Raw genomic sequence first — 13,814 nt, forward strand, 5'->3', positions numbered from 1 at the left:
AAATGATTAGATCAAGATTCTAAAAACACTCAAAAGCACCTGGTCATCCCGAGAAGCCCTGAAAGGTTTTACATATATTTGAAAGGATTCATACAAGGCTGAGTTTTCAAGGTGTTAATCAAATACATTTAGGTCTAACGCACCCGTGTCAATTACAGAATGCGTTTACCACAAAGGTCACTGTGCTAGTTTATCTCTGCTTTACTACTCTGTAACCTGCAGTGTCTGTTCTGTGATTAAAAAATAAAACATGATAGGTATTCTAACAATAAAGATATAGGTTACAGTACATCTACTGTTGGATTAAAAAAAAGGAATATTCCTAAAGTTATTAAAATTTTTATAACAATGCAAAAAAAAAAAAAACCTGCAGAATAACGATCAGGTATTGGGAAGGACAGGCTGCCTTGCTTAACTCTGTCTCAGGCTCTTATGCAGAATAGCCATGCTTGATTGAGGTCATCCATGCAGCCACTTTGTAAAATGATCCCTCTGTACTGAGCCACCAGCCATTCTTAGCATAGGAGCGCACTCATACACACACATTCCTGTCAAGTCATCTTGCAGGCTGCTTCCAGCTTGGCTTAGATGTGCAGCCTTAATAAAACTCACTGGGGTCTGAGTGAAAATAGCAGTTCAACAGCAGCCAGTGTAGAGGGAAGGGTCTGGGCTATGCATGTGCAGCGGACTGGCTAATCTCTGGGCTGCAAATGAGAGCGAACAATAAGTGCTGGCTGCTATGCACTAAATATATCAGTTGGAGCTGAAAAGAAGATATCACAGGGGTGAAATAAAATTTTGCAGCTGAATCAAATCCTGTCATAGGGCTTCAGCATTCTCTCAAACTTAATTGTGTAGTTATTAGAAAATCACTAGCAAGGAGATGGGGGGTTTTCTTTTTGCAAGTCAAAACTGCAGAAGCAGAATGACAACGTTGCTTTCTGTTGCCTTGTGGGCTGCTCTAGTGCTTGATATAGGGTGCAGCGTCCAGAGGAAAGGGACAGACAGCAATGGGAGGAAAATTAACCGGATTCAGCATGGGCAGTGTGTATATACATTTATTCTCCCTGAGCAAGATGGGAACTGTCGTGAAAGTACTACAGACCAATACAACATCAATGCTCTGCAAAGGGATGCTCCACAAATGGATCAGGATTTCTCTTCCCAAAAACTACAGCATCTGGAACATGTGATGGAGAATTACACTCAGTGGCTGCAAAAAGTAAGTGTCCCCTTTCTAAAATAGGCAAAATGTTTATGTGATGTACAGGACGCAACGTATTATCTTCAGAAAGTTATTTTTCATATTTACTATAGATACCGTATGCAGGGCATTGCTCCAATGCTTTTTTTTAGAGGACATTTAAGTGTCCTTATATTTTGCACTGTGGCTAAAAAGATACATTTGTCATAAAACAAAACCATTGCGCCAAACAATATTAGTGATACAAATGTGTTATAGTCAGTCATTTGCTCTCAAGTATGCCGATGTGCACTGTATTCCCTGCAGATGTTTGTTTTTAGAAGGTATGTACAGTATTAGACTTCCAGCACCCCTGTAAAGAAAGAACATGGCTTATGAATAATGTGTCTTATAACATAACATCTATATATAGATAAGCTATTCAGAGCAAATGTCACCATCACTAAACATACCTGGATAATATTATCAGTGAGTGATCTAAGCTTTAAAGAAACAGATTTATTAAATGTTCGAATAATGCCCTGGGATATAGGGAGTAGAATGAGCTTTCCTTACTAGACAGTCTTAATAAGTGCTCCATTTAGTTAATTATCACAATGTAATTAGTCATTTGTGAATATTTTTTTTTACATATCAACTTGTATGTTTGTGATTATGTAGGTATCTGAATTATAACAAAGTGATAAAATATACTGTAAACATTCCAGATTAATAGTAAACATTCAATTATTTTTAGGAAGAGGTAAAGCAACTGCTCCAGTCAGCATAAAATAACATTGAGTATGTTACTGTAAAATATTGTATTGAGTAGAATACTCTACTGTATATCAGACTGTTCGTAATAGCAGAACTAGCCAATACCATAAATGATGAGGATTTGACAGATACTCAACATCACAGCACATCATGTTGCACACTGAAGTAAATTGAATGATACGATTGAACATTTGGATAAGGTATTATCATGAAAGTCATAAGTTATTATTGAAATACATATATACATACGATAGAGGATTAACAAGGGCTGGAAAAAAACATCATGTTAACAATGTAGAACATATTAATATATTCATACAACAGTGGATAGACAAGGGCTCAAGATGATGATTGTGATTATATGTGTAAATTATAATATATCTATATATTCAACACAGGATCTACGAGGGCTGAAGATGATTTATATATATATACCCTCCCCCCTCCAAACACACACACAATGTAATGTGTGGTAAATACAACATATACTGTAATTTTCTTGTACATTTATGTGAAATGTATTAATTTAAACTCCTGTGTTCTACAGTACCTATAATGGTCTCCTCTCCGCCCCTTTTACCTATACTTTTTTTTCCTTCACTGCTTCACCTGTGGAACTTCCTCACACTCAGTATAAGCTATTATAAGCACCATCTCTCCCCACCTTTAAGCCAAACCTTTAAATAAAATAACAAGGGAGGGAGAGGCATAGGTGTTAGGATACCTTTTATTGAACCACCAAGTAGTTGATATTTTACATGCTTTTGAACCTCTCAGGGTCCTTCATTGGGTATAGCAGAAGCATTTAAATAGTCTAAACTCATGGCAACTGTCCCACACCCACAGTCGCTCCTACCAACTATTGTGCCCAAGCACTGCCATCCCCTGCACTTATTATCTCACCTGCAGTCTCTGTAAATCTCCCAACATACCACTTAGATTGTAAATTATCCGGGACAGGGATTTCTTTTCCTATTGTCTGATTTTGTTTGATGCACTTATTGTATTATAATTCTCTGTACTTTATTGTCTCTTTTGCAAAGAGCCGGGTACACGGTGGGCACTATCTAAATAAAGATACCAATACATACATAGAAGAGGTGTAATATGTGTTCTAATTACATTTTATTTCCATTGCATTGCTACTAATTTGCTATTCTTAATTGTTATGTTAATATTGCTTGCTTACGTACCCCACATATGCCTCGAATAGCTATGGTTAGTTTTGTCCACTAGGGACTGTGCTAAAATCACTGTTTTTTATGCATTAAAAGAGAAACAATAATCTCTGTAGAAGGTAAAGCTCACTTAATACTGTCACTAAATAAGATTTGATCCTAAAAAAGTGAGCAATTCCTACAAAATCGAGCTGATTTACTCTCTGCAAAAACGTTTTACTAAAACTAGTCTCAGCATCTCAAGTCTTGTGATTGTTTACAGTTTTAAAGTATCTGCAGGGATTTAGATGTGTCAATTTCTCCTGCAATTAAATGATCTGCTTCTAAGTGGCAGGAGTCTGACCCACAGCAGGCAAATCACTCACATTGATTTTATTACTATGTGAACTGTTTGATTTGTGAAAGTAATGCTGTTTTCCTATAACCTGCAGAATGTAGTTTATTATTAAAATAGGTTATTTATTGAAAATAAACTACCCATATACAGCAGTACTATTACAATGTTTCCCTTATGTTTATAGCTTGGCCTCATGCAAACTGACACAGCACCATATTCATTGTTCTTAAATAATGGTGAAATAGGAAGTAACTGTGGAGAGGTGTTTGCAGTCCATCATTTCACAGTTTTTATTGCAGGAGTGATGTGAAGCAAGCTTTTGGCACTACAGTTACTGACTATGTTTACCCTAACTTGATAAGAATCATGACACTGTTTTGTGGAATATTTGGAGCTCAGAATAAAATATAATTTAACCATGTCAGTGAAATGCTAGAAGATATATGTCTGTCCTTTAACTTGCTGTCTTCTCACACATCCAACTTGATCTGTGTTCTTCTTAGTAGTAGGAATATAATCCATGTAAATACTACAGTACCTTTAAATGTAAGCAAGTTCTCAAGATCTCACCAGTCCATTTTTCAGATGTCTCTCCCCCAACATATTACATAGCTCAGTACAATAGAGTTGAAGGACAAAAACAATAAAATATCAAACAGTAACATACATTGTTACAGTAGGTAGGGAGGGCCCTGCCCTAAGGAGCATACAATCTATAAGGAAGAGTAAGTAGAAAGAAAAGGTACAGGGGATACAAAGGTTGGTGTGTTTCAGATATCTGCTTGTTAATTGAAGGAGTTGGCATTGGCGGAAGAAATAAGTGGGATTGTGCGGAGGTAGAGCACTGAGAGCAGAGAAATGTGAGAAGATGGAAATACTTCAATACACATCTCAAATATCTTATTGAAGACAAATAGCAGAGCAGCTGTAATATCAGCAAACGGCAGCAAACGGCTGACAACCTCTGGTTGCCACCAAAGGCTATACCGCCTTTGCTGTGACTCGGGTGTTGTTTCTAAGAGCATTTGAGCTGAAGTGAACACAGCTGAGTAGCAAATAGACCCCCACAGCCGAGATGCAGGGGGGAGCTGCCGACAATATCCATGGCTTTGAAGTTGTGTATCTTTTCCTCATGATGTTACTGTAGCCCTGTCCATGCTGACTTAGTGGACAGGAGCATATTGGGGAGATTCTCACAACCTTCCTAATTCTCTATTAAATATGTATGTTAACCACACTCTTAAATGGATTCACTGAATGATGCATGCATCCTGAATGCAGGCTTAGATACAAATAAAGAAGAGTTCTGATTTTTCTGAAGGATGCATTCCCACCTAACATGATGTGAATATTTTCAGTAGTTTTCAGTCAGCAAAAATCTTGATGCACAATAAAGGAAATCTTGAGAACAGATGTAGTAAACCTCAAACTAGTTTTTTACCAAAGTATGAGTCGCACTGTACATTCTGTACTATACATTGTTGTGCTTTTTGAAGTTGGGGTGTTAGGCCAACTGTACATTGAAAAGCTATTGAAATCATCTACATTATTTCACAAATGCTAAAAATGACAAACAAAAAAAAAAACTTCCTGACCATCAATTAATTCCTATTCCAACATATGCTATCTAGGATGATATGCTTAAAAGGACTTTATTGCTTTACTGTAGCAGCGGACTAGCCCATCAGGACACTGGGCAAATACCCAACGTGTCCATAGGCTGGAGCTACAGCACGTCTGTTGCACCACAGCATGGCCCTGGGCCGCTGCTGCTCTATGCATCGCTGTTACATTGACCATGTGCTCTGCTCCACAGCAATTAAACTGATTGCTGGGGGAGAGAGCGGGGCCTCTGTAAGAGAGCAGTCATCCTCCATCAATGCTGTGCCGTCATGTGATGCTGCGTCGTCATGGTGACATGACATGGCGACATGTTACCATGACAACGTGCCATCACATGACGCCATGACGCCGCACTAGGAGAGCCAGCAGAGAAGTTGAATGCCGGGCCACATTTCACCTCCAATCCAATTCACCTCCTGCTGTAGTGTTCAGATATGGTCAGAAGTCAAGCAGATGCGACCAAATATTCACAAGTAGGTCACAAGTTTCACGTGGAATGTGAAATCAGACATTTTCTAAGTTATCTTGAAAGGCTGAATCGAGTAAAACGGCAGATTTTTGAGTATGTGAAGTGAGGTAAGAGGCATACTTTTTATACAACAGATCCGCACAACACAACACACACAGATACTACGCTTTGACCACTTTTAGAACATTTGTTTCCTATCTGTGAGAGTGCTAGATGTGTGTCTGCATTGTAGTGTGATAATACATCAAGTAATACATATGTAATGTTGGAATGCGATGTGAGAAGAAGCTGTACGCTTGCATTTTGTGTTTGTCACATGACATAGTAGAAGCTTGCCAAGGGGGCTTTTTGGTGATGAAATTTGGAGTTCTGCTTTGCTACATGTTTCCTGTTACTGAAAACAATATCATCACTAGCAGTGACTTTATCATTATAATGTGATGATGCAGCTACATCAGTTAATAGCAAAATATTCAGGCTCATGTTAACCAAGTACTGATATTCCACAAGACACTCAGGTGAAAACGTCATTAGATGTCTTCCGGTCTTGTGGAATAGCACTGCTTAGTAAATGTGGCCATCTGTGGGTTTTCAGACTACATTTTTATTCTCCTTTTCATGGTAAAAATCCTCTCCCTGTCCCATCAATATTTTACAGAACAGGGCAAACAGAAACAATATATAAGGAAAACAACAAATCTGTGTCCAGGGACACCTGCTGCAAGACTCAAATTACAGCAACTTCAGCCCCCAAAATATGGGTGTTAGTAAATCATGTGACAACGGGACAATGAACAGACACAAGGGAAAATGTGGGCACACTGTAAAATGCAAACGTAGTTTGTCTGCTGGTGCTCCAATTACAAGGACACCTAAGGTCCCAAAAGATCAGCAGTGAAGATGCAATTGAGATGGGCACACGGTTTCAGCAGTGTGAACCAGCCTTTATCTAGGTGAGGGCAACCTTAATAAAGGCTGTATCACACGGCCGAAACGTTGGAGTTCTTGGCACAATAAATTCTGATTGTAAGCCAGTCTGTTTGTCCATCCCATTTTCATCTTCACAATGTGACAATTGGACAATATGGGTGTTTGTACATCGTGTTATCAGTACAATGTAAAAATCTGGTACTCCTTCAACATATCTTTTTACTCTTTTTGTCAAAACAAAGTTCTTTCTTATTTGTTAATGGAAGAAAAAGAGCTGGAGGTGAAAGAAACATAGAGAATATCATAGCAATACAGCAAAAGGCAGTCAAATAATCTAAAAGCAGGTCTGTCCATTGAATTATGGTAAAAGTAACCTTTGTCAGAGATCAGATAGTTTACATTTCCAGATCTGGCTGTCATCATGTAACAGACTTGGAACTTACTCAATGAGACATCATGTGGACTCGCCACGGACCAAAATAGGAGATATTTAATATACAGAACATTTAGAACTATTACATCTCCTGGTAATTGCATTCCTCGTGTTGTATTTAGGCATCTGAACCGAGGAGATGACACAAAATATTTTTCCTTACATTCCTAACATACAAATTCTGTTTTATTTTATGCTTGTGAAAGAAGCAAGGTAGAAAATACAGTACAAACGAGTCAGGGTAATCAGAATTCCAGAGTTTATTAAGAAGATACTCTAGGAATCAGTTTAGCATGCATCAAAAATGTTTATGCAACAGGACATTGTCATGTACCTCATAGCTGTGAACTGTAGAGCAGGAGGAAAAGCAAAGATAAATGATGACAAATAATCCCTGTCGGAACATATTATAAAATATACTTTTAGTTAATATAGTTGAGAATTGTAAATGTTAAGTAATTGTAAACCGGATATCTTATTGTGGCTCTCTAGTATTACTGTATGCTGGAGTAAAAATAAACATAGAAAGGCTCAAAACTATCTTTATGGGTAAATTGTAACTTTGGTAAAAGCTAAGATAAAGTTAATTTAGGAAACAACTATATATATATATATATATATATATATATATATATATATATATATATATATTGTGACAAACGCCCCTCTTTTGTAGTGCTGACGTCTGTCTGGGTTCTTCCCGACACAGTCTTCTAGGGTTATTTAATACAAAAACAGGATCATGCAAAGTATTAAGCTGCTTAACTCAGGCTTCTGCCTGCTTTATTTTCATCCAAGTAAGGTACTGCAGCTTTAACATGTGTAGGTTAGAGGTACTCAGATACTTTCATTCAGCAGTTCACTCATTTCATTGTTACAGTATTTCCCACACTGTTATTTCAAGTAAAAAGAAACCAAATTATATAAACAAAATCCTATCCCTTTCAGGGATCTAACTACACATAGAATCAGTCTCTCTAACAGCTGCTGGCCAACTAACCTGGTTCCCCAGCTTAAAACAATGCTCTCTCATTTAGGGTCACTTAGATACAGCACAGTCTTTTAGCAACAGCAGTAAACATTTGTTTGGTCTTATCTGTTCGTGGTGGGAACTCGGTCCCGTGTCCAGGCAAATCCTCTGGTACTGTGATACGTGGAGGGGCCGTCAACCCCGATACTGGATGCAGGGGAGCAGCGATACCCCCAGCCTCCAGGCTCCAAGGAGAGAGAGAGAGAAATGCAAAACCTCTCTGCTCTAAATACCTGTGCATGTGATTAGAAGAGCAGGTGAGGGAGAACTAGAGCCATGGTAATCTGTGGTCTGGATTTTCCATCCAGCTGCCTGAGTTAATGGGAAGCTGTGGAACGGATCATTTGTAACTATTCCTGCACTTTCTGCTCTAAAATGGGGCAGAAAGCTGCCTAACATCTTTGGACTATGTCACAATATATATATATATATATATATATATAAAGCAGAAAATAGCCGTGTTAGTCCAGTTGCGATAGTGCAGAATAAATGTGAGTTCTTCAGTATTAGGTGATACCTTTTTTATTGGACTAACAATTTATGTCATAGGACAAGCTTTCGAGAGTTCTCCTCTCTTCTTTAGGTCAAGCAAAATCCTCAATGGAATGTTTAAACGCACCCAAGAATGGAAAACATTTGAACTCAGAATGATACGACTCCTTGACACCAAACCCAAAGGACTTAATGCGGACATGGGTTTTCTCACACCCTATCAAAATTGTTTGTAATTATCCTGCTTGCCTCAATTCTTATCCACACTTTCTCTCCCCCCCAGCATCCCTTCCCCTCCCCACCTTTCTTTGACACTGTCCCCTGGCTTCAAACACTTAACACCCTACCTTATCTACATTAAATATCTGTTGTTTTTTTCCCCTCTCTCTACACTGCTTTAGCCATTGAATCCTTTGTATATCAGTATTGCTTGACCTGAAGAAGAGAGGAGAACTCTCGAAAGCTTGTCCTATGACATAAATTGTTAGTCCAATAAAAAAGGTATCACCTAATACTGAAGAACTCATTTATTCTGCACTATATATATATATTTTTTTTTTTTTTTCATGTTAAGGTTTGTTTAGATACATATTTGCAGATTGAAACAACTACTTTATGAACAGCGCACAGATCATGTTTAGTGGAATACTCATACAGTATAATGGAAAACAGCAGGATTTTCATTTTATAAAATATTTCCACCAAATGTATTTTTCCTCGTAAACATTTTGTAAATAAATACATATGTGAAAGGGTTGCACAAATATACACACAGTACTGTACACAAGAATATCTTAGCTTCAAAGGACTGCACATTAGTTGAAAGCAAACAAAGCAATAAACATAAAACCATTTAATTTGCTTAGTACTGCAAATTTAATCTGCATTATACAAACATGTCATAACTGCCCCCAGCGCCATATTAAGGGGCGAGCTGGTCGGGCACTTGCCCGGGGTGTCAGCCCTGGCATCATCTGTAAATGTCAGAGTCCTCTGCAGCCTCGTCAATGTCAAAGGACATTTAAAGATGGAGCGTCGGAGTGGCGGTGTATGCGGGACTCGTAGTGGCAGCAGCAAGGGACAGTGATATTGACGAGGGTGCTCGGCCACGCGGGACATTGAGAGATTGGTGGTGGTGTGGAACAGTGCGCTCAGGACCTTTCCCGAGCCGCTGCTCCGTCAATGTCCCGTGTGGCCGAGCGCCTTCATCAATGTCAGTGTCCCTTGCTGCTGCTGCCGCCGTTCCGAGTTCTGCGCCTGCCGCTCAGAAGCACCATCTTTGAATGTCTCTTGCTCAGACATTAAAAAATGGCCCTGGAGCACCCACGCATGGTGAAAAAAGGCAAGATTTTTGCAATAAATGAATAAAAAGTGGACTTGTGTGCACGCACCCAAGTGTGTGCACTGGTGCGCTAGGCGTGGGTAATTTACTAGTGGATTTTAAACTGTCATAGATGTATGATGTTCGTGATAATGCATATTGGCCATACTAGTAGATTCCTATAAAACTTTAGCCCAGTGTTCTTAAATCTAGATAGACTTAATATAAACCATACAGTTAAAAAAATAAAACATAAATAAGAAACATTAAAAGATATCCTAAATTCAAAATGCAATCAGTTCTAGCATAACAAAACACTGATAAATATGTCCCTACAGATGCAGATTTGCAGCAAACACACAAATGGTTTTAAAGATCAACCCTTCATGTGCCTACAGATTGTATCCACATGAAGATGATGTTGCAAATAAGGGGATACAAAGTGTAACTGTATAGTAGTCTCTTGAGTGAGTCTTGTATTGTGAAGGGTATTGACCCAATGCAGCCCCAAATGTCAGGATGCCAATCCTCTTCAATAGAACCACAAAAACAGAAAAAAATAGGGAGCGCAAGAAAATGTAAAATATCTATAATACAGTATATATATATTCAATCAATAATTAACAATATTAAAACTCAACTGTGCACTCACACAAAGAGATAGTAAATAAATGAATGAAAAAAATAATACAAGTGTATGTTGCCTTATGGTACAAGTCTCCGTTCTCCCCTCTCCTGTATGGGTAGTCTGCCAATAGTCCTGTGGTCAGGGTTCAGTGTCCAGGACCCGCTGGATGCCTTCCTCCTTGGGTTGGAGGTGATGGTCGCTTGCGAGCTGAGGACCCCTGTTGGTATGCAGCGGTCCCAGTTCAGCTCCACAAAGTCCCCTCTTCCTCCGACCGGCATTCCGATTGATGCGGGACACTCCTGGAAGTGATGTCACTGTCCCAGAAATGTTGCTTGCTCTGCCTACGTTCCACTGGCGCTATGCGTTCCACTGGTGCTTCAGACCCACCACGGAATATACAGGATACTGGTAACAGGGAGAAGACTATGGGGAGATTCTATAGTTACTATGCTGCTGCTGCAGCTCAACTCCAACGCGTTTCCCCACCTACTGTCTTTTCATCATGGATTGTCTGCATCTGCCTCAGATCCTTCCTTTAAGCGGGCTAAATCAATTAATCACCTGTTTCATGTTTTCATTAATTAATTGATTCACAAACATGCATATTGTTTAGCTAATTCCCAGTGTATTTGCAATTGCGTTTTGGTATTATAATTTTTTCTCATATATTTTATATTATCTGAGTCAATCAGTGCATAGCCTAGTTAATGTGTCATAACTGAATTTGCCTATTTGTGTCCTTCATAAAGGATTGGAATAAATTTGCTTATATATAAATAAAAATATATAATTTTATGAATAAACTTTTTTCCCTCAATTTCTTCTTTTCTATAATATTTTTTAAGTTATTATTAGTACCATCCATATTCAATTTTGTTTCATTTTGATTAATTCAATATGAATACCTAAATTCACCATTGCTACAATAGACATAGCTAAAATATAGGTAATAATATGGGAGGAACAGGTATCTATCCGTGGTTTTTATGATGATTCTACACATAGTACAGACAAATAACAAAATACAACAGGGGATCGGACAAAAATTATGATTCCAACAATTAATAAGGATTCAAAACACTTCAATAGATTATAATGATATTTCTCAATACATAAATACATAAATATGCTTTATAAAACAATTGAACCAAGTAATTAGATATTCTGGTGGTTTCTAAAACCTTCCTTCCGGCTAATCATTACGTGAACCTTGTTGTATATTATTTAATGTGATTAATAATATTTGTTCATCTCTCCTTATTAGCTTACTTCTTACACATTTAAAAAAAAATATTTTTAACCTTTTTAATAATATCATATTCATAATTGTATCTATATTTAAACGTATAATACTAGTAATAAATCGAGTAAAAAGTTGTCAAATGTTAAAAATGAAAAAACACCAAAAGATAAAAATATTAAATGGAAATATAATTATAAGAACATTGATATTATATGTTAAGACTTTAAGATTACCATTAATAAAATAAATTAAAACACCAAAATGATTCACTAAATGTTTTATATTCGTTAGATGACACTCAAAACTGGGTATTGGTCCAATGAACATGCATTAGCTTGTGAATATCCTTTATTTGTATACCTCAAAGACTCTGGAAGGCCACTAAGTCTAATTATTCATTTACTGTAGGCCATCAGGATACAGAGTTTACAACTTAAATATCCAATAGGTTTATTGTCATCTCTGTTTCCCCAGTCTATCACCTCTCATGGAGCTTGGTTTAATCTGTTCAATAGCCATAATAGTGAGGCTACTAGGATCTTTATTATGTCTGTATAAGAAGTGAGCAATATCATTAATAGAGACTCCTGAGCAGTATACAGTATCTGATAGTGAATTGTTTAGGAACCATGTTTTTTTTAGGAAAAATGTGATGGTGTTCAGATATCTCAATATATGGTGTTATTGTACTATGGCAGGGGTGCAAACTTTTTTCCCTGCGCCCCCCGGCCAGCGGTCACCTCACCCCCGCGTCCCCTTGACACCCACTTATCTCGGCTCCGACGTTGGCTCCGGCGTCATGACGCCGCGTTGCCTTAGCAACGTGACATCACATGACCTCGCGGCGTCATTTGATGCCATGTTGCCATGGCGACGTGTGTGGAGCCAAGGTAAGTAAAGGTTTACAGAGGCCCTGCAACTCCCCCGGCACTTAAGTGCCTTCGGGAAGCGCGTGGGGCCTCGGTAAACCGCGCGCCCCCCTGCAGGCAGTCTTGCGCCCCCCAGTTTGCACACCGCTGTACTATGGAACCATTCTATGAAAATCTTAGGTACAGTATGAAAGCAGTTATGCTGATTTGCGGATTCTAGTGGCAAAAAAATACTATATACAGAGACCACGAGTATTCTAAAGCTTGCCTTAAACTAGCCCGGTTACATTCTTGGTATGTGCTGGGTGTAACCTGGCTAGTTTAAGGCAAGTTTAAGGCATTTCTGCATTGACTAATGACCCATAGGATTATCACAGCAGGGGTCCCTGGCAGTCCCATTCCGTTTGAATGGGACTGCCAGGGCCCCCTGCTGTTTATCTGATGGGCCATTAATCAATGCAGAAATGCTGGGTCTAGTTTAAGGCAAGTTTAAGGCATGTACCTGGGTGAACCTGGGTCTTTTTGGAGATTGCAACTGGTTTGTGTTAGAATAACCGTGGGCACTACAGTAACCCCACTGATGTTTGGCATCAGCACATTTAGGAGATTCAGGGGAACAAGATTTGATATTCTTCTATTACTACACTGAGCTTGCATAAAAAATCTTGATATAGAATCTGAAGCCTGTGCAAATTTATGATACAAATACCATATAAAGATTGTGTCTAGATAGATCCCCATGTGGGGAAAGGTATGTTACCCTTATTTTTAAAATGCTTTTTCTATGGTATTTTTCTCGAGTGTCATTTTTCCAAGTCAAAAAATATTTGTACCTTTCGCATCTTTATCTTGTTAACAAGTAAGTTGGTGCATAAAAAAGTGACAAAAATCCTTCACTGTACAATGTACTGAACAAGAATGACACAGAATACTTTTAAGTGAGTTCACACACTGTATACTGCATGAAACAGGTTCACAAACCTGCCTTACACCATAATTGCACAGCACATCGTGTTTCCACTGCACTGTGAGTGTTCATTTGCATGTTATTAACCGAATTCTATGCTGCAGTGAAAGCGTGGTATGCTGTGATTATCAGGTAAGGCAGCTTCTGCTCTCCTCTCTCTGCTGTTACCAAACCCTTCCTATTCCTCCATCTCTTGCTTTTCTCTCCTTTGAGGCTCACACTGTCCAGATCTTCTCTCCTCTCCCCGTCCATATTGTGGTCATCTATCGCCCACCTACCTCTACTCATCCCCCTTCTGTCTTTCTCTCTCACTTTGAATCCTGGCTCTATTTCT

At 38.5% G+C, this 13,814-nt stretch overlaps 1 protein-coding gene across 2 annotated transcripts in view; it reads left to right on the top strand.

Moving 5' to 3' along the window:
- The first annotated feature begins 498 nt into the window (after positions 1 to 498).
- ANGPT1 (angiopoietin 1) overlaps positions 499 to 13,814 on the top strand; it is a 375,883-nt gene continuing 362,567 nt past the window's right edge. Inside the window, exon 1 of one of the 2 annotated variants that reach the window (XM_075582478.1) lies at positions 499 to 1,222. In XM_075582478.1, coding sequence (XP_075438593.1) covers positions 884 to 1,222 — 339 coding nt within the window. In that variant the 5' untranslated portion in view covers positions 499 to 883. The remainder of the gene's footprint in view (positions 1,223 to 13,814) is intronic. The other variant, XM_075582477.1, reaches the window with a different exon arrangement.

This window comes from Ascaphus truei, chromosome 2 (assembly GCF_040206685.1).
Source record: "Ascaphus truei isolate aAscTru1 chromosome 2, aAscTru1.hap1, whole genome shotgun sequence".
Taxonomy (NCBI): domain Eukaryota; kingdom Metazoa; phylum Chordata; class Amphibia; order Anura; family Ascaphidae; genus Ascaphus; species Ascaphus truei.